Source organism: Lepidochelys kempii, chromosome 2, assembly GCF_965140285.1.
Source record: "Lepidochelys kempii isolate rLepKem1 chromosome 2, rLepKem1.hap1, whole genome shotgun sequence".
Lineage (NCBI taxonomy): Eukaryota > Metazoa > Chordata > Testudines > Cheloniidae > Lepidochelys > Lepidochelys kempii.
This window is the reverse complement of record NC_136381.1, coordinates 228,858,953-228,881,429: the sequence shown is the minus strand read 5'-3', so window position 1 is coordinate 228,881,429 and position 22,477 is coordinate 228,858,953. Positions and strand designations below refer to the sequence as shown.

The 22,477-nt window shown below is 41.3% G+C and overlaps 1 protein-coding gene across 3 annotated transcripts in view; it reads left to right on the top strand.

Moving 5' to 3' along the window:
• The window catches only part of FAM171A1 (family with sequence similarity 171 member A1), a 139,261-nt gene that overhangs the window by 112,570 nt on the left and 4,214 nt on the right, over window positions 1-22,477 (top strand). For 2 of the 3 annotated variants that reach the window (XM_073334106.2, XM_073334104.2), the window contains 2 exons: window positions 18,727-18,843; window positions 22,161-22,275. In XM_073334106.2, the coding sequence (XP_073190207.1) occupies window positions 18,727-18,843; window positions 22,161-22,275 (232 nt within the window). The remainder of the gene's footprint in view (window positions 1-18,726; window positions 18,844-22,160; window positions 22,276-22,477) is intronic. The other variant, XM_073334105.2, reaches the window with a different exon arrangement.

The following is a 22,477-nucleotide window of genomic DNA, read 5'->3' as shown; positions in this document are numbered from 1 at the left end:
TTGAATCCAGAGGATGAAACATGTCTAATATTTCTCTCCCCCTGCCAGAGAAGTGAGAAGTATTTAAGCTTTTTAGAGTCAACTATATTGCATACAGTAATAATGCAAAACACATGAATGTGGAACAAAAACTAAGCCTTGCCCTAGCAAATTTTTGCTGTTTTCTTCTATTGAGAATGTCAGGAAAGGACCATTTAAATTATTGTATTGTAATATATTTAATCATTTTCATTTCTGGCATATACCCCAATTTCCAAATCACAGTGTGAAAATAATTAGCTACTGAAAATTTTCCAAAGAGAGTCTATAACACAAACTACTGCTGGGTGCCTGAAACTAAAGACAAGAACAAAAATCCATCTCCTGAATTTAGAGGGTCAGATCCTGGCCTTTGCTACAGGCCCTTTGTTCATTATGGCTCTGGTGATGCAAAGGGGCTGTCAAGCCAGCTCACTTGGCCAGCTGAGGGATTCCACCAGCATGAGGGAAAACCTAGATGGCAGAGAGCCAGTTGAGCCTGTCTTTGCAGCCTGTAGCAGGAGTGGAGGAAAGGGGTATGACAGAGTGCTGCTGTGCTTCTATGATCTATGGCCCTTGGGGGCCAATGCAGCCAGCACAAGTTAGGGCAGGCTTGAGCCTACTTGTGGGGAAGGGGCCAAAGAGGACCCCAGCCCGTACTAGGACTGAAAAGTTGCAAAGAGGGCTTAGAGCCACCTTTTATTCCCTCAGCCCAGGTGCGCAGAGCAGATCTTTGCCTCAGCTGAGGAGTGAGCCTAAAGTATTTGTGCGAGATCTGTAACCCTGCCTCCTCTTGCTTTATGCTGGTACTCTTCTACCTGAGGAATCCCTAGGTTGTGTAGTGATCTGAACATCATCCCCCTTCCAGCTTCACAGTGCTCCAGCAATACCCTGCTAACCTAATGGCACAGCTGTGGCAATAGGCAGCCAACACAGAACCAGCTAAAGGACTGGGCGGCTCAAACACCACTTTTGTGTCACCAGTTACTCCCAGTCGGTTATATCCAGTGCATACTGGACACGGTTGGGACCCTACTTCCAAATGGTGGCATGGTATCCTCTTGCACTGAGGATACCCCAGTTATTGGGAAGAGACCGGTAATAGCAATGGGTGATTCAGTTATTAGAAATATAGATAGTTGGGTTTGTGATGACTGTGAGAACAGCATGGTAAATTGCCTAGCGGGTGTAAAGGTTGCAGATTTCATGAGATATTTAGACAGGTTATATGCAGTGCTGGAGAGGAGCTGGTGGTCATGGTACATGTAGGTACAAATGACAGGAAAAAGGTAGGAGAAAGGCCAAATTTAGGCTGCTACTTAAGAGATTAAAGTCCAAGGCCTCCATGTTAGCATTCTCTGAAAAGCTTCCAGTTCCACACACAGGGAGAGAGAGACAGGCAGAACTGTAGGGGGCCACTGGAGATCGGAACACTAACAGGAGAACTCAAGGAAGACGGGCCATTGCAAAGAAGCTAAGTGAATTCTTTGCATCAGTCTTCACCGCAGCTGATGCTAGAGAGGTCACCACATGTGAGAAATTCTTTTTAGTGACAAATGTGAGGAACTGTCCAGATTGAGGTGTCCATAGAGGAGGTTTTGGAACAAATTGATAAATTCACAGTAATAAGTCAGCACGGCCAGATGATATCCACCCAAGAGTTTTGAAAGAACTCAAACATGAAATTGCAGAACTACAAACTGTGGTATGTAACTTATTGCTTGAATCAGCCTCTGCCCCGGATGACTGGAGGGTAGGTAATGTAATACTGACTTTTTTTTTTTAAATGTTCCCATGGTGATCTTGGCAATTAAAAGCCAGTAAGCCTAACTTCAGAACCAGGCAAATTGGTTGAAACTATAATAAAGAACAGAATTGTCACACACCTGAATACCAATATGTTGACGAGTCAACACAGCTTTTGTAAAGGGAAATCATGCCTCACCAATTTATTAGAATTCTTTGAGGGTGTCAACAAGCATGTGGACAAAGATGATGCAGTTGATCTAGTGTATTTGGACTTTCAGAAAGCCTTTTAACAAGGTCCCTCACCAAAGGCTCTTAAGCAAACTAAGCAGTCATGGGATAAGAGGAAAGGTCTTCTGATGGATTAGTAACTGGTTAAAAGGCAGGAAACAAAGGATAGGAATAAATTATTGGTTTCATAATGAAGTGAGGTAAATAGCGAGATCCCCAAGAATCTGTACTGGGACCTGTGCTGTTATCATAAATGATCTGGAAAAGAGGGTGAACAGTGGCAAAACTTGAAGATGACACAAAATTACTCAAGATAATTAAGTCCAAAGCTGACTGAGAAGAATTACAAAGGGATCTCATTAAATAGGATGGCTGGGCAGCCAAACGGCGGATGAAATTCAGTGAAAGTAATGCACTATACGTACAAAATGATGGGGTCTAAATTAGCTGCTACCACTCAGAGATCTTGGAGTCATTGTGGATAGTTCTCTGAAAATATCTGCTCAATGTGCAATGGAACTATTAGGAAAGTGATGGATAATAAAACAAAATATCGTAGTGTCACTATATAAATCCATGGTACTGCATGAAGTTCTGATTGCCCCATTAAAAAAGAATAGGAAAAGATACTGAGAAGGGCAACTACAATGATTAGGGGTATGGAACAACTTCCAGAGGAGAGATTAAAAAGACTGGGACTGTTGGGCTTAGAAAAGAGACGACTAAGGGGGGATATGATAGAGGTCTATAAAATCATGATGGTGTGGAGAAGGTGAATAAGGAAGTGTTATTTACCCTTTCACCTAACACAAGATCTGGGGATCACCTAATGACATTAATAGGCAGCAGGTTTCAAACAAAAAGAAGTACTTCTTCACAGAATGCACAGTTAACCTATGGAACTCATTGCCAGATGATGTTGAGAAGGCCAAAAGTATAATTGGGTTCATGGAGAATAGCTCTATCAATGGCTATTAGCCAGGATGGTCAGGGACGCAACCCCTTTCTCTGGGTATCCCTAAAGCTAGACATGGATGACGGGATGGATCACTTGAAATTGCCCTGGTCCATTCATTCCCTGTGAAGCCTCTAGCATTGTCCATTCTCAGACAACAGGATACTGGGTTAGGTGGACAAGTGGTCTGACCCAGTATGGCCACTTTTATGTTCTTACCATTTGACTGGCTTCTGCTTCACTTTTTGGTTTTTATTTGTTTCAGTGAGGAATCCTTGGGGTCAATCAGTTTACTTTTCAAGTACTAAGTCAGGGTGGGCAAACTTTTTGGCGTGAGGGCCACATTGGGGAATAGAAATTGTATGGCAGGCCATGAATGCTCACAGAATCGGGGTTGGGGTGCGGGAGAGGGTGAGTGCTCTTGGGGGTGCGAGCTCTGGGGTGGGGCTGGGGATGAGAAGTTTGGGATGTAGGAGGGTGCTCTGGGCTGGGACTGAGGGGTTCGGAGGGTGGGAGAGGGATCAGGGCTGGGGCAGAGGTGTGGGTTCCGACTGGGGGTGCAGGCTCCGGGGTGGGGCTGGGGATAAGAGGTTTGGGGTGTAGGAGGGTGCTCTGTGCTGGGATCGAGGGGTTTGGAGAGCAGGAGGGGGATCAGGGCAGGGGGTTGGGGCGTGGGGAGAGGCTCAGCAGTGCAGGTTCAGAGCGGTGTTTACTTCAAGTGGCTCCTGGAAGCAGTGACATTTCCCTTCTTTGGCTCCCATGCATCAAGTGGCCCCTGACCCTGCTAGAGCGCCGGAGCGGGGGCATGCTGCTTCTGAGAGCCGCGTAGTGCAGCCCCCGACCCTGCGCCCTGGAGCGGGGCCATGCCGCAGCTTCCAGAAGCCGTGTGGTGTGGCCCCTGCCCTGGCGCCCCGGCTGGAGCACCGGAACAGGGCCAAGCTGTGTGGTGTAGCCCCCGACCCGGCGCCCTGGCTGGAGCACCAGAGCGGGGCAAGACCTAGACCCCACTCCCCAGCGGGAGCTCGCGGGCCAGCTTAAAACAGCTCACAGGCTGTAGTTTGCCCCACCCTGTACTAAGTCCTATTCTCTGTGTAATGTGAAAGTGCTTGTAAATGTGTGTTTGGTGTCTAATTTTTCCAAGTATGTGGCAATGCATAAGTAGATATCCCAGAGTTCATAATGTAGAGATCAGGATTGGTCCCTCAGTGAAGTTTTTGGTACATCCAATTAACACCTTAACCCCAAATTGTCACATGTGGCTGTCCTGGATGTAATGGCAAAGGATTCAGGGGTGAGGAGGTTAAAACTTTTTTTCCTTTTTTCCCCTTAGTAAAATATTTGTGTTCTCTCATGCACTAATGTTTAAATGAAACTGAATGTATCTCAGTGTCATGTTTCAGTGTATTTCCTTTTCCCTGAACACTTAACATACATCTTGGACATAACCTTGTTGTCTTTTAACTTACCAGCTTCTACGCAGAGAACAGAACGCATTCCCTGATGAATGAAAACTCAACCATGCATTAATGTAAAGGATAGCAATGTGAAAGGAAGAAAAGTATCTTGGGGATGTTTTATACACTGGTATGGTGCTTAGTGCTTTGACTGCATATGATCCTGCTAGGTGCTTATCTGCATCTTCATATGCCTAAATACCTTTGAAAATCTCACCCCAGTTAAGTCATTGGCAAAATGTCTATTGATTTCAGTGGGGTCAGGGTTTCATCGTGTCTTGATTCCTCATCTGTAAAATGAGGATAATACTTCCTACCCTCAAATGGGTGTTATGCTGATAAATACATGAATGCACAGACACTGGTGTTATGAGTGCCACAGAAAAGCTCATTAAATATAAATATGAAGTAGGCCTTTATTTGTTTTTACTAAGTAAAGTAATTCTTACTTTTTATTTACTGTGAACACTGTCACATGCTGAGGAAGATTCTAGAGCACTGAAGAATTAAAATAGCTTATTGTAGATTCCAGCTGTCTGTTATACTGCAAATTATTCTAAAGCAATCAACTGGTGAATCCCCTGATTAAACATCTTATGGGGAGTCTAGGAGATTCAGCTGGACTGAGAGGAGACTTGCTGCATTCACATGTTCTGTGACAGGTATAGGCAAATCACACTGTCCACATAAGGTCTTATGTATTTGGCAGGTTTATTTACTGTGATACTGACCAATCAAAAATTATCTTAGTGAGAGCTGTGGTGGATGCAGTGAGCTTTTGGTGTGATAAGTGACTGGGAGAGGAACAACTGGGAACATCTGGTGAGGCATAGGTCCTGGGGGAATATTTTAGAAAATATCTCAGACATTAAGATAGGAATCTAGAATTTTTTTCTCTTAAAGTGAATTGTTTGCAATCTTTGGTGGGATTGATAATTTACAGTTCTCTGGAAAGTCTGTTGATTTTATATGAATAGTCTTGAAAGGTATGTCTATATAGCAGTGGTCCCCAAAACCATGGTGCCCGCCGGGGCCTTTATATGTGCCCGCCTACTGAGAAGGGAGCGCTTCCACTGGACGACCTGCTGTCGAGGAGTGCTGCCACCGGACAACCAGCCGCCGAAATGCCGCCGTTTCTCAGCGGCATTTCGGCGGCGGCACTTCTTGATGCCGCCGCATCTCGGCGGTATTTTGGCGGCTGGTAGTTGGGCGCCCGCCATGGTCTTCTGGGAACATGAATATGCTATAGCAACAGAAAGGTTGGGGACCACTGCTGTATAGCAAAGAAAAACGTGCGGCTGGCCTATAACAGCTGACTTGGGCCAGACTTGTGAGAGACTGGCTGCAGGGTTGTTTCATTGCTGCGTAAACCTCCAGGTTCTGCACGAGATCTGGGATACTCCCACCTCACAGATTCTAGAGCCTGGGCTCCAGCCCAAGTCCGGAAGTCTGCACAGCAATGAAACATCCCTGCGAGCCTGAGTCGGATGGTTCGGGGCCAGCCACGGGTGTGTAGTTGCTATGTAGACGTACTGTAAATCAAGGATAATTGGACTGCAAGAGGTAATTACTGCACATACAGTGGTTTACTTCCTATGGGATTTCACACACTTTGGTCTTTCAGCATCCCAACAAAACCCACTGAATACCAAAACCTCTCTGTATGTGATTATAATATAGTCCACTTATTATGGTAACTATTTGTATTATAGTAGTGCCCAAAGGCCCGAGCCAGGATTAGAGCACCATGGTGCTGGGTACTGCACGCACACACAAGAAGACCTGTTCCCTACCCCAAATATCTTATAAGCTAAACCAGTCTGTATAACCAGATTCAAAATTCTGGCTACTGTATCGCCAGGAACTGTCAGGTTAGCTGAGCATATGGAAATTCTCTTGCAAATTGTGAAGAGGAAATCAGCCTCTATAAAGTTCCTAGCTTACACTGTGTATTACTTCTGTAGTTTACAAGCTCTTTGACAACTTGATTTTGACTTTCTTTTTAATCTCAAAACTGTCAAGGTTAAATTCCTCTTTTAAAGATTAAATACACTAAGGAATACAGTTTAACTGCTTTCAAAGAATTCTGTTCTTTCTGAGTGTTGCCATAGAAATGGCAGTTACCAAAAACAGCTTTTTAATCGTGTAAGAAGCCTACATAATATAATAGATGCAAATATAATTGCAGAGTAGTAGACAGATCTCTGCTTCAGTGGGGGAAGAGGGGAGAAGTTCTTTGCTGATGCCTCACATGTTTAGCTCTCTGAGGGAGGTTTTGGCTAGCATGATCCCTTTGGAGGAGTGTAATTAAGACCATGGGTCATAGGCATTTGTGGTTGTGTTTTATTAACATGCAATGTGTGTTTTATTGTACTTTCTAAAGTACAGAGTAGAGCTTTCAAAACTAGAAGTGATATGAAAGGTCCCCCCCCCCCCGATATACCATATATATTGCTGGAACAATAGTGACCGCGATTTTGTGGCATAGCAAATGAGTCAGAAGCATGAATGTTATGGTGATGTATAGCGAAGGAGGGATGAGAAAGAAGACAGACAAGGAACAAAGTTGATGCTAAAATATATTAATATGCCCAAACAATGTGGTGGTAAAGTTGGTGAACACAACCTATCTAATGCAAAACTGCAAAAGCAAGGAAATAAACTTTAAGACCAGGAATGTCATATACACTATTCCTCCATACAGCAATACTGATTTCACTAATGCACAACCGCTATACACTGCAGCCAGTACACAGCAATAATAGGTCTGCCCCTTTCAGGATGCCAGACTTCCAGTTTCCCTATTCCCTAGTTGCCTCCCAACACAAATGTGTGTGGTATAGAGGGGAGATAGACATTGGATTTGAGACTGGGAGAGGGGGGTGGTGCCGGGGGCAGAGGTGTTATGTTGTGGGGAGGTATTGGAAGCTGTAAGGGTGGGAAGGGAGTGGAGCTGAGTAGCGGAGCTGCCTGAGGATAGAAGCTGGGGAAGTGTCGAGGGTAAAGCTGGAAGGGTCTCAGAGTATGAGGACATTCTTCCTGTGTCACATAGGCTATCAGTTAATAATTCTAAGTGAAATAGTACTCTAGTCAATGGTACTACAAACTCTAGGCCTGATCCTGAAACCACTGATCACCTGCAACTCAAACTGACATCAAAAGGAGTTTCAGGTGCTAATCATCTCTTAATGTGTTTCTGCCTCAGTTTCCAAATCTGTAAAATAAAGATAATGCATAACTACCTCACAGGTGTGGTGTGAAGCTGAATGGATTAAAGGATGTAAAGTGCTTTGAGGTCTTTGGACTGGAGGAGTTAGAGTTTCAGGGGTTTATGGATTTACTTAATATTATTTATATAATAATGTATTTATTGAAATTAGTCAATAACATGTGATAAAGCAAATGTTAAAGGGACTGTTTCATATAAACCCAGAATCAGACATTGAGATGGGGAAGGCAGAGCCAAGCTTTCCCATTTGAAATATAACTGATTTATGTGTAATAGAGATTTTCTTTAATAAGCCTTTTCTGTTCTGGGTTTCAGGGGTGAAAAGAAACGATGGAAATAACTTTTGTATACAATGTGCCCCTCCCCACCTCAGATGCTGTTAAAATTACTAAGTAAAGAAAAATGGTATGTGCTTTTGTTAAATATTAGGCAGGTAATTTTATTCAGTTTCTCCCTTATATAATTAAGACAAAAGTAACAAAGGAAAACCACAGCACTCTGTTCAAACTTCAGTCATGCATTGAACAATAACATTTGGGATGCTGGGGTTTGTTTGGTTGGGGGTTTTTTTTTGGCAGAAATATTATAGATTCCATGTAATAAAATGTGTATTTTTCTGATAGTCAGTGGTCTGAAACAAACCAAATTGTTTTCTCTTTGCCAAATACTGATGACGTTACTAAAATAGTGGCAAGATTTAACTACGCTACTTCTGAATGCCATACAACAAATGCTGTAAGAGTGGAAGAGTAATGAAGGTATGATCTCAGAGCATGGACATTCAATTATTGGTGTTGCCTAGCAACTTCAAAACCAGTATTGTAATATTCACTTATTCCTAAGAATTGTTAAACTCCTGTGTATTTGTGGCAAGAAAAAATAGCATTTCTGTATTATAGAGTGGCACTTCTGATGTTATATTGATTGTCAAATAGGAATTTTCTAAGTTGTATTTTCATGGCTTATGGCTTTTCCTTTTAAAAAAAAACAAAACGAAACACCACCTTCTTGTTAGACTTAAATTTCTTATGCTGGTTGCAGCCTAGTAATTTTTGCTGCCAGTTTCAAGAAAATCCTATAGTTTTTCACTTATCAGAATAAAAAGTGGCCATTTACACACTTGAAGAAAATTGGGGCTTCTTTACTCAGAAGAAGAATGTAAAGGTTAATTTCATAAGTGTGCTGTGGACTTAATTCTCAGTGAGAGCAAGTGCCTTTTAAAGTGTCTAAAGAAATTAGTTTTAGAAATAACCATGTTAGCTATATTTGAATATCACATACAGCACATTTATAGTTTAATAGCTTAATGTCCTATCCCATTCTCTCTAACACATGCTTTTGCTTTTGGACCCTACATCTTCATTTATAGACAGTGCCATCCTGTGTGAAATCACAGCCACTGCAGAAGAAATCATTAGCTGAATGAAAACTAATTTTTATTAGGAATGGTATTTATTACAACTAGGCTATTTGAGTGGTAATTTTAAAAATCATCCCCATTTTATTTCCAAGAGTCTGTCCAGTGCGGATAATCTTATGCATAAAAAGTAAATCAGGATAGTGGGCTTAATTTGATTTCTGTTTCATTAAATCGTCCATTTTATTTGTTCATAACAAGGGAAACAAATCATCTGCATTTTAAGTAGCACAACTTTGATCCTCTTACTTAGATTGCCTTCAGCAGATCTGGTTGGATAATTTCATCACTGGTCATTTAAAAAATAATTTCTAATTAATTATTAGGGAGTGCTTCCTGTAGAAAGGTCATGTAGAAAAGTAATTGAGGAGGAAAAAATGGGTTTCTCTGAGGAGGAAAAAAAACACCTAAACTTCAGATTGAGGGTGAAAAAGAGGAAGATCCAAGACAAAAATGTATCTAGCTACATTCAAACTAAATGTTTGTGTAGTTTGGACATTCCTTTTTTATATTAAAGAGTGCTACTTCGCTGCATACCAGCTATAGTAAAAGCCTTGTGAAATTTTTTATTTTTTATTATTTTTCATTTGATTTGGGGGGAATTTTGTGGTGTTTTGTTTTAGTCATTAAAAATTTTGTTTCATTTTTTTAAGTACATTTAGATTAATAAAATACCTCAATGACCATATATAAATAAGAATAGTGTATAAATTCCAGTCTGTCTATACACATCATTCTATTAAGAATTATTCCATGGTATTGAAAGGTTTTAGGAATTAAAAGCAAGCACAGAACAATAGCTCTTGAATATACCCCTCTCCAACTGAACCCAACCACCCAATAGTCCCCCTGGGGGTAGCCCTGGGGAGGGTCAGGATGTCCCCCTGGCGGGAGGAGGGTTACATGATGATGGAGGGGTGACCAGGCCAAATCTGAGCAGCGCTTGGATCCCAGGCACTAGTTTGCAATGCCTGTCGCTGGGAGCCAGGCCCATACCATGGGGTCAGAAGCTGCTGCTGGGGGGTGAGGCTTTTGTTTTGTGATTTTATTTTTATTTTTATCTTTTTACATTTTTTTTTTTGGTTTATGATATTTTTCCTTTGCAAAATATGTAGGGCTCTAGTGATAGTGTACTCCAGTGGTCTCCAAACTTTTTGGCTCACGCACCCCAGGGTGAAGACTGGAAGACCAGCCACAGGCGCACCGCCGATGGAAGAAGAACGGAAGACCTGCTGCAGATGCGCTACCGATGGAAGAAGAACGGAAGACTTACTGCAGGCAGGCTGCCGGAGGGGAACACCAGCCGTGGACGTGCAGAGCTGCTGCAGAAATAAAAAAACGGCAGAGTGCTGTCCGGCGGCACTCCTGGTGCCGCACACCCCCTGGGATCATCTCGTGCAGCCCCTAGGGGGTGTGCACCCCAGTTTGGAGACCACTGGTATACTCCTCTTACAGTCACATACCTGGTTGTTTTGATCAGTGATAAGAAGAAAACTTAATCAACAAAAGTCAGGGTGTATCCTAGGACACAATGAAATGGTCAGATGAGAATGCTTAATACAATATAACCAGAATTAAAAATTCTCCATTATGGCTGAGCTCAACTCTCAAATGTTGCTGTGCAACTCCCCTTGAAGTCAGAGTGCATGCAGCTAAGAATGGAATTTATCTCCTCTATTCTTGACTCAGAGTACTAAGACTACATGCATTACTCCTGGGGGAATTCTGCTCCGCTGCCCAATGCAGAATTTGTGCAGAATTAATGTTCTGCACAGAATTTCTTTTTTCCCTGCAGCATTGATGCTGCTGGCTGCCATTAGGGTCTGCTGGACCCAGCAGAGCCCCATTGTCCAGCTCGCAAATACAGGACACTGCCAGGGGAAAGGGGGAATTGAAGGGTTCCGGGCAGCTGCAGTTCCCAACATGTCCTGAATGAAAGAGGTGGGATGCAGGAAACTCCGTAAAGCTCAGGAGCCTGCATCAGGCTGTTTCTCTCGATCCCTCTGTTGTGAGGGGTAGGGGACGTGAGTGTCTGAGCCAGTTGGGCGCTCCATGGCTCGGCTCTTGCGGGGAGAGGGTGTGGGTGTCTGAGACCAGAGGGGCAAAGTTTTGCCCCAAGATGTGCCCAGCTGGCACGTGACACACCCAGATTCAGGTGCCCAACAAAAGCATAATGGAAAAACAGGAATTAGGTTGTCGTAGGGGTTTCTTTAGCTCTCTACTCTTGGAGGGAATCTTTTTTGTTGTCAGACATACTTTCTGACAGGTATTTTGAAATAAGTTACCAGAATAATTGAAACTGGTGTGATTATACTGTGTTGTCTTGACAAATAAAATACGCAGAATTTTTAAATATTGTATGCGGCATTTTTAATTTTTGGCGCAGGAGTAATGAGTACACCTGTGAGCAGAAGTCCTTTTGCCTGTATGGACACAATCTGCATTATTGAAGCCATTGACTTCAATGGGAGCGTGATCTAGCCTCGTGTAATTGTGAGCCTGTGTATATGCGTGCATGCATGCACACAGACTCTGCCGGGGCTTAGATTGGCTTGTGTTTCACTCTGAATGCATCTAAAATAGGGTTTGGGGCTTTTTGAAAAACCATAAATAATGTATGCACATCTTCCCTGTAAAAGCAGAACCCGCCCTAAGGGCCAGGACCTGTCAACACCTTTATGTTAATAGTGCCTTCAAAGTCATACTTGAAGACTAGCCATGCAAGTAGGTGGTTGCAGTATGAAGCCCACAGTTTGTCTGGAATAAGTGAGCACATTCCCCAAAATCCAAGTAATGCAATGTAGTGTCATGTTTTCTGCCTAGCAGAACTTTTTCTGCTGCTTTCTTGAAGTCTTTGTCTGGCCTCTGACATTGTGTCCAAGGTTTTGTTTGGCAGTCACTTGATCCTCAATTTGTGCTTCCCCCTCTCCGCCATATGTAGTTTATATTTAAATATTTTATCAAACTATTTAGGTTTACCTTTAAAAGAAAGTCTTTTTTGTGTTTACTGCCTAATACAATTTTCTTTTTATTCAGAGCGTGAGTGAGTACCATTGACAACTGTGAAATCTTGGTGAGGGAAGAGTTATAAGAAAACTATAACTTTCCCTCTAACTGCTCATTTGAGCCAACATGGTTTAATCCTGGATCAGCATATTGGCTCCATGGAACAGTAATGGGGGGAAACGACAAAGAGAGACTCCATACAATAGTAGTGGGGGGAAAAGACAAAGAATTCTCTCCATATAGAAGTTTTCCATGAAACACCAGCTGGTCTTTATAGATTTAATGGCAATGGTGAATTGGCCCAAACCATACGCTACTCACATACTATATAAAACTTACTGTTTCTGCTTAAAAGATACACACCGGCACTGTGAAATATTCTTTTGAGCAGTAGGACCAGAGCCTTAAAAATTGTCAACTTTTTATCCAACAAATTCTCATCTATCTATGCATACTAGTGGCTAACAACTGTAGCACTTCATCTAAAGCTTACTTAGTGGTGTGGGTGATTTGTGATTGTCTTTGTTCTATGGTTTTGTGAAGGGAGGGAGAAAGTTGGGTGCAATGAACTAGTTTTTCATAACCCTCACTCAGCCAGAGCCCTGGCTCCATTGCACTCCAACTCCCTGTTCGCAGGCCAGAGTATCTAGCTGGGCATGCTTAAAGACAGTGGCCTGCTCTATGAAAAGGAATGAAGTAAGTTGTTCCACATCCCATCCTCATGCAAGGAAGAGGGAGCATGGGGCTGGGATGGGGACTAATTATCTGTGCAGTTCCTGGTCCAGCACAATTATAACCAATGCTTATCCAGTGCAGAATGAAAAGTTGAAATCTAGAATAGAGAGATTTTTTTCCTTTGGGTAATTATTACAGCTGTCAATTAATTGCAGTTAACTCAAGTGATTAACGCAAAACAAATTAACTAGAGTTAAAAGGTCACAATTGCGGTTTTAATTGCACTGTTAAACAATAATAGAATACCAATTTAAATTTATTATAAATATTTTGGATGTTTTCTACATTTTCCAATATTGATTTCAATTACAATACAGAATACAAAGTGTACAGTGCTCACTTTGTTATTTTTATTACAAATGTTTGAACTGTAAAGATAAAAGAAATAGTATTTTTCAATTCACCTCATGCAAGCACTGTAGTGCAATCTCTTTATTGTGACAGTGCAACTTACAAATGTAGAAATTTTTTCCCCATAACTGCACTCAAAACCAAAACAATATAAAACTTTAGAGCCTATAAGTCCACTCGGTCCTACCTTTTGTTCAGCCAATCACTAAGACAAGTTTTTTTTTATATTTACGCAATATAATGCTGCCCACTTCTTATTTACAATGTAATCTGAAAGTGAAAACAGGTGTTCCCATGCCATTGATGTAGCCAGTGTTGCAAGGTATTTACATGCCAGATATGCTAAACATTGGTATGCCCCTTCATGCTTTGACTTGTAGATTGTACGATCTCTTTTTAATCTTTTTACAGTATATTATTTTTATTACAAATATTTGCAAAGTGAGCACTGTACTAGTAGTGAAAATATTATAATGCAGTGTGACAAAGTTCCTCCTCTACCTTGGTGGGTCTTGCGCTTATTGGCGGATTTTCTCGCCTTGGAGCTTCACGGCAGCCCTCAGTTTGGCCGTTTTCGTGAACCCACAGTCCAGTTCAACTCCTCCTGTGTCTGACTAGGAGTTGGGAGGTTTGGGGGGAACCCAGGCCCGCCCTCTACTCCGGGTTCCAGCCCAGGGCCCTGTGGAATGCAGCTGTCTAGAGTGCCTCCTGGAACAGCTGTGTGACAGCTACAACTCCCTGGGCTACTTCCTCATGGCCTCCTCCCAACACCTTCTTTATCTTCACCATAGGACCTTCCTCCTGGTGTCTGATAATGCTTGTACTCCTCAGTCCTCCAATAGTATGCATTCTCACTCTCCACTCCTAGTGCCTCTTGCTCCCAGCTCCTTACACGCACACCACAAACTGAAGTGAGCTCCTTTTTAAACCCAGGTGCCCTGATTAGCCTGCCTTAACTGTTTCTAGCAACTTCTTGATTGGCTGCAGGTGTTCTAATCAGCCTGTCTGTCTTAATTGTCTCCAGAAGGTTCCTGATTGTTCTGGAACCTTCCCTGTTACCATACCCAGGGAAAAGGGACCTACTTAACCTGGGGCTAATATATCTGCCTCCTATTACTCTCCTGTAGCCATCCGGCCCGACCCTGTCACAGCAGTTATATACATTGATGGTGCTCCCTTGCTGGGAATACTGTATACATTTGTGGCTAGCTTATCACAAGAAAAAAAATAGATGACTTTGACCAGTAGAAGAACTGACACAATCTATTGCTGCTGCTATGGAAGGTGGGAGTACTTCACTCTTTGGCCACTGCTTGGGGGAGAGACTCAAATGTGTCGAATACCTATTAGTGAGAAATGACAGATAGATATAAAAGATGAGAGGGACCTTTAGCACAGTCTTGGAGCAGGGAGGGGTACGCACGGGGCTTCCCATCAGGGCCCTGGAGGGACCCATCCTTGTTATTGGCTTGAGGCAATGTATTTCATTCTCTGAGGATAGTGATCTCCATTAAAAACTCAGCATTTTCCGGTTGTCACCACATAGTTTTGGTACATCAGATACCACTTTCTCTGTATTTAAAATAAGAAATAAGTGTATAACTGTCCAGTGGTGATCCATGTGTTAGGTACCTGGAACATTTCTAGAGCTCTGGCCCTCTCTTAAGAGAGAGAGCGCTAGCTTTTCCTGCTGGTGTTTTGTGTTATGCTGACCAGTTAGTGTTCTGAAGGATAGCCAGCAGATAGCAAAAACTGGTGGGTGAGCTAACTGAGTGGAGGACAGGCAAGAAGGCTGGCTAGCCTTATGCTTTGTATGCCCTTTTGTTTGCTTTCTCTACAAGTACAGAGCTTCCTTTTGTTGGAAAAATGTGAGCAATCTTGTTCTGCTGGAATGAAAAGTGAGCTTTGAGTGCAGTCTCTGTTAGCTTCTTGATCACTGTGCTGTGCAGGCACATAATTAGCAGAAGAGCTTTTTAAAGAGGCACTACAAGGATTCCATTTGTTCCAGAGCAGTGTGAGTAAGGCAAGCTGGACACATGTTCCCCCTAGTGAATAACTGCAATGATGTCTCCTGCCATAAACGTGGATTTGGCTGCAGATATAAAATTCCTCATTCTCTATAGTTATCCAGTAATGATGTGATGAGGGGTTCATGTATAAACTTGAAGATCCTGATTCTCAGAAGTGCTGAGCACTCAGACCCACTGAAGTCTATGAGAACTACAGGACCTCAGCTGCTAGATTTTTTGTAACTCTTTGACTCCTCTTAAACTTGCCTTGTTGCAAAGATTGAAATAAATGGCATTTTAAGGAATTTCTTGAGCAGTCAGACCTAGTAATTTTTGAATCACAAAACTTGTGTCACACTTTTGCCTGTGTGAAATATATTTTAAAATAAACTCACACCAGAAAGGATGATGATACTTTCTGCCCTAGTTTGTGTCTCAAGCCCTAAGAGAACAGGCGTCTGCTCCTCTCTTCTTCTATTGTCTTAGATATTAGTCCTGAAAGCCTCCCTGCCGTTTCCTTTAACTTGATCCAAAGTAATGGTAAATTAATCCATTTATGTTAATGTCCAAATGTCTCCCACTGCTATTGTGTAACCTATAAAATACCAAAGATGTCAGCCTTGCTACAAGGTAGGAATGTGCTTGTGTCTTCGGGGGTATTGCGATTGTAAAAGAAGCTTGGCTTGAAGAATAAGTCTACTCATCACCCCTACCACACAGACTCTCTCTCTCTCTCCTGTTCGGTTTCTGTTTTTCTATCTGCCCTTTTAGACCTGCAGCACACTCTCCAAATTCTCTTTTATGTTGTACTTTTTAATAATATTTATTCATTTTGCATTGAGCATCGTGTCTTTGAAACAGGGCTTTTTCCAAGCCGAGGTGGTTTTATTATCAAGGCTGATCCTGCTGAGGATAGTAGAAAACTGGGGTTTCAGCTGTGGACATTGTTCATGCTGATTGTCATGTCAGTCACAGACAGCAGTCACGTACTAAAAGTTGATGGAATAAGGACATTCCCTGTGAGATTGTTGGCTATGTTCTCAGCTTCTCATTCAAGGCTATTGGAGGGACAAATTTTTGCTACTAGAAAATTACCTGGTGGAAGATCTAGAGGAAAAATGGCTGTTTGGGAGTTCTTGATTCATTTTATTCCTTGGGCCTACTAGAAACTTATTTTGTGACCTCAGCCAAGTCATTTCAGCATCTCTGCCTCTGATAATACTTCCCTACTTTGTAGGCTTGTTCTGTAGATAAATTCATTACAGTAGATGAGGTGCTCAAATTACAATGTTGATACTGATGTTGTGTGAAATGACACATTATACCTATTGGATATCTCCCCTTACAACATAAAAAATACTTTCCTCTCCACCCCCTACACTCCACATCAATACTGAATGTGATTACTGGCTACACGTTCAACCAGGTTTCAAATGCCAAGTCAGTATATGTCGATGGTTTTCACCTCTATGTAGCCGTCTGTCAAATATTATGTGTCATGCAAAAAACTTTTACTATATCAACACAAGCTCTATGCTGAGACAAAAAATTATAGTTTACAAGGATTTGATTATGTAGGAGAAAAAAATAAATGAATATTAAAATATGTTCTTTAAAAGAAGCCATGCATCTTACACTTCCATGATTTGCTCATGTGGATAATTTAAGAACTACAGTGGAAATCATCAGAATCTTGAGGTTAATTTTGTGATATTACATATAACTAATAAAAATCTCTTTAATGTGTTTTACAGTCATTTTCAGATTTTCACCTTTCCTCCACCACCACTTCCTCCTCTAATTAATTAGTGACATCGTAAAAAGGGCTTAGTTTCAGCCCAAAGTCACTGCTGACCGTTTGGAAGGAGGGCTTGTCAGAATACAATACTGTACTGTATATAGCTTTCTTGAAAACATGTTAGGTAATTTCAGCTTCTCCTTTGTAGCAGAAATTTATATCTAACCTTTGAGAATGGCAGGTGTTTATCCGTTGAAGTACATGGGATACTATGTATACTAATTTGATATATTTTTGATAGTAGCGAAGTGTATGAAGAACTCCAATTTTATTTAGGTTTTTTTATTTGTTGTCTAGTTTGGCACCCACTGGTGGAAGTAAAACAGAAGTGCTAGAGCATCCGATGAAGTGAGCTGTAGCTCACGAAAGCTTATGCTCAAATAAATTGGTTAGTCTCTAAGGTGCCACAAGTCCTCCTTTTCTTTTTGCGAATACAGACTAACACGGCTGCTACTCTGAAACCTGTCATAAATTTAAACATGTCTTTTGGGAGCCTTACTGTTCCGAGAGGCATTCTAAAATTACTGCAAAACTCTTAAATTTTCTGTATGAACTGCAACAGTTTATTTCTAAGGAATATTAGCTGCACCACAGCATACAGCAATTTCCTCTACTTGCAATAGCCCTTCAGAAGCCTGAGAACATCCTGTTACAATGTTTTAATTTTCAGTAGTCTGAAGCACAGTAACCCAGTACGTCATTCAAGGAGAATGGAGTAGTCTACGAGCATTAGTAAGATGCTTTGGCTCAGAAGTTAAACTAATTTTTTATTTGGCCCCAGAGTTGGAACCTTAATGTGTAACAAAATGCAATTAATTATCTAATTTTAAAGCTTTCTCATAAACCTGTGGTTTACAATGCACTGTATCTTTTGAAAATAGAAGCACCATTTTTTTTTAAAGTTCGTACTCTGCATACTTCAGGATGAAAGCCTGACCAATTTAATTTCCTTTGGATTATCAAAACCTGTTTAAAATATATATCCACCCATTTCCCCTGAAAAGCATGTTTTAAAAATATTCTGCACTGTTACCTAGTAAACACTAGTCACAAAACTATGTACATTTCGACTGACCCTCTGATGGTGCTGCTGAAACAAATTGCTAAACACCAAATAGTTTCCTCTCTGTTGGAAACACAGGAGTTAACGAATCAAAGTTTTCTAGATGAAAAAACAAGACTCTCTGTAGGGAAATAAAAATGTTTACGCTTCTAAAAGGCGATTGCAAGTAAGGGAGATGGGAATGTGTTATGCTGAATACATGTGTGCATACAGTATATGTATATCCATGTTCCTTCGAAGGAAATCTTTGCAGCCAAAATAGAAGCTTGGAGAGAGTTGCTATAATTCCATAATGCCTCTTCAAACAGCGAGAATTCTAAAAGGGGCTTTATAAATTTTAAAACAATATATTTGAAGTCACTATGTAGTAGCTTCAGGAATAACCTCCTCCAACAAAGGGAATCCAGGATGGCAACCACGATTTCCCACATCCATTTTAGAAGCTTTAATCGCTTTACTTTATTTTAAACAGCTTCTTATTAGTACAAAGCTTCTCAAATGACTTCTCATGGAAGGACTCAGTGATGACAGTCAAAGAGAGATGTGTTAAAGACCTGCAAGTTCCCCATGTCTTTAGAGTGATGTGTGACTTATCATGCTCAATGATAAGTTTTGAGGCAAAAGTTTTGTTACAGTTTATTTTTTTCCCACTAGTTATATACTGATTTCATATTAAAAAATAAGATGCCCTATTTTGGATCTTGTATTTTACAGGGACATGGTTGAAGAGTAGTTTAGGGTTTGTACAACAAGAAGGAAATCAGCTGACCTGGACATACATTGCTCCGCAGTTAGGTTATTGGGTTGCAGCCATGTCTCCTACTAACCTAGGTAAGACTGAATTGAAATGTATTAGTATTTCCAACGATAAATATTAATGTATTCATATATAACACTTTTATATTTTTCAGGATGACCTCATCTGAGATGCCCCATCTTGATCAATAATGGATTATTAGAAAAGAGAAATCTGAAAGTAAAGGGTTAAAATCTTTTGGGGAGTGGGGAGGAATCCCTGTACTCAAAACCACTTATACATGAAACATTATCAGGAAGTATTCCTTGCACTGATGTCACTTGTCACCACTATCTGGTGAATTAATCCTAGAAAGTGAGGGGAGTAATGATGTCAATGTACTTGTCAGTTCCAACAATTACTAAAACATCTGTTATGAAGTTTCTGAAATGGATTCACCTGAAACTAATACAATCACAATTTAGAGTAGTCTTAATTATTCTTTTGATAGCTTTTGAAAGCTTGCATTTTGAAGTTTTGTCCGGATACCTGCTATAATCTCATTGATTTCACTGAGCTTGCACCAGGTGTAATTTAGGGTGGAATTTGGCCCTAATAAACAACATTCCAGATTCTGTACTGGTTGACTGCCCTTTTTAGATTGTCATTGGGTGGTATTCAGGAAGCTATTTAAATAATACAGAAATCAATGTAAACTAGCTGTGATGTGTACCTGTACTCCTGTTGAGACTATTCATGATGTGGCTTGATAGGTTTTTCTTTTCCTTTGGCCAGCTCTTTTGTTCTGGTTCCCCAGCTTCAAATAAACACAGGCTTCTTTGTTTAAACCAAACAAAAACCACCTCCTCAGAGAGTCTTCAGTCATTAGGTTTTGATACGTTCATAAGAGAGATAGTGTGATGAAAATGCCTTGCCCTGACTACACAAACAAACCAAACAATTTCTAACACATAAACAAAGCAGCCGACTGTGTAAGGATTAGTTCTCAAGTCTGCCCAAATAGATTTCACTGAGCTTCCTCAGTATATGGAGAAAGATTCCTTCTGGCAGCTTTCTTAAACTATTTATTTAAGTTCATGCTACAAAAAAATACAATTGCTGAAAGATCCAGCTTGACCCAGGGCTGAAACAAGGGTTAGTTATGGGTGTAGATAAGGACAAACTGTGGTTTGAATTCAAAATAATCTTGTAAAATTAATTGTACTTTAAAAAAGGGGGGCAGATGTTTTGCTTGTGTGACTTTCTTGTCTCTGACTTTAATGGTGTTACACCAGTCTTGAATTTGGCCCCATATGTCTAAAATATTTCACCTTATCAGGAGTTTTGATTGTTCTTGTAGTTCTTCCTTTAGGGTAGAGACTCTGCTTGTGCTCTGACTTTCCTTTTTTAAGTCAAGGCCAGCGTTTCTCAGACTGTGTCACAGTGGAACCACTCTTTAATTGAGATTTTCATGGGCCATCTCCTCTTCCATTCACATAACATCTTGTAGCAACTAAAGCAGTAGTTTACATGGAAAAGTAACATTAGGAAAGAAAGAACGAATGTGTTTTTAGCTCTCTTTAATACAATATGTTTTTTCCTTTATTTATTTTTAGAACAGGTTAATCCCACTTTCTATTTTTGTTCTTCATTTCATCTCCCCATCCCCTCTCTGTTTCACATCTGGAAACAGGGAGACTCAGCACCGTGTTCCCAGCCAGGTCTCCAAGGACCACCAACAGTGGCTCTTGAAGCACAAGTGGTTCATAGACCACTGTTTAGAAACCTCTAGGTTAGATCCTTAACATTGTTCAAACAAACAGGCAAAATTCTGTTTAGTCACAGTACATACCCATGTAACCCTGTCACTGGGAGTTGCACCTTTCTATCTGAAAACAAAATTTGGCTCTGTATTTCAAACTGTGAGAAGGATCTGATAAACCAATGGGATTACACATACATAACGGAGTGGAAATTGTATACATGTCTCTTTCTCTGTGAGTAAAGTGTTTATCAGCAGTTCTTAAAATCTTTAGTTTTTGCTCTACTGCATTTAGCACCTGGCTTTCAGAGGTGCTTCAAACCCACAGTTGCTATTGACTCAAACTGGAAATCTGTGCAACCAGTACCTCTAAAGATGAAGCCCTTAGTGTGCCACATCTGCTATTTCTTGCAAAGTGATCAAATTATGGTTAAAAAGAAATCTCAAAACAGGCAGCAGAGTTCTGCGGCATTCATGCCACTGGCTGAAGACATTGCAGTGGCTTCTGCACTTCAGCTGTGTGAGGTTCATAGAATCAGAGAATATCAGGGTTGGAAGGGACCTCAGGAGGTCATCTAGTTCAACCCCCGATCAAAGCAGGACCAATCCCCAACTAAATCATCCCAGCCAGGGCTTTGTCAAGCCTGACCTTAAAAACCTCAAAAGAAGGAGATTCCACCACCTCCCTAGGTAACACATTCCAGTGCTTCACCACCCTTCTAGTGAAAAAGTTTTTCCTAATATCCAACCTAAACCTCCCCCACTGCAACTTGAGACCATTAATCCTTGTTCTGTCATCTGCTACCACTGAGAACAGTCTAGATCCATCCTCTTTGGAACCCCCTTTCACGTAGTTGAAAGCAGCTATCAAATCCCCCCTCATTCTCCTCTTCTGCAGACTAAACAATCCCAGTTCCCTCAGCCTCTCCTCATAAGTTATGTGTTCCAGTCCCCTAATCATTTTTGTTGCCCTCCGCCCGACGCTTTGCAATTTTTCCACATCCTTCTTGTAGTGTGGGGCCCAAAACTGGACGCAGTACTCCAGATGAGGCCTCACCAATGTCGAACAGAGGGGAATGATCATGTCCCTCGATCTGCTGGCAATGTTCCTACGTATACATCCCAAAATGCCATTGGCCTTCTTGGCAACAAGAGCACACTGTTGACTCATATCCAGCTTCTCATCCACTGTAACCCCTAGGTCCTTCTCTGCAGAACTGCTATCGAGCCATTCGGTCCCTAGTCTGTAGCGGTGCATGGGATTCTTCCGTCCTAAGTGCAGGATTCTACACTTGTCTTTGTTGAACCTCATCAGATTTCTTTTGGCCCAATCCTCTAATTTGTCTAGGTTGGGGCACTGTGGTATTGGATGGAGCCAGGAAGCAATGCTTAGCATGGCATGCTGTTCTTGCAGTCAGATGGATTTCCACGGAACAAACTGGAGTTGTTACCAGCAGAACCATCAGTCACTCTCGCCACATCTTTCTCAGATATGGCATAAGCAGGCACTGCAGGTGGGGAGCACCTAATGGCAGTTTTGCTCATTTAGCATCCTGACAACATGGAAGAAGGTGTCATGACTGTCAGCTAATTTGCCTCTCTTTGTTTAAAGGTTGTCACAAGTCTAAACTCTGTTTTCTTGCCTTCTAGGTCCCATAGTAACACAGGACATTACCACCTATCACACAATGTTCCTTTTGGCAATTCTAGGAGGGATGGCTCTCATACTTATGGTTTTGCTGTGTCTTCTTTTGTATTATTGCAGGTAAAGTTTACCATTTTGCTCATTCAGTTTGCATTTAGAATGTAAACATCCCTGCTTGCATGATACTGAAATTATGTACAATTTTCTATTAAAAAAATTTTACATTTAAAAAACCAAGAATTAAGTACCTCACTGGACTTCAAAAGGAAAGAGACAATGAGATAAAGTCCTTCCTCATGTTGCTGGTTGCATATAGTGCAAG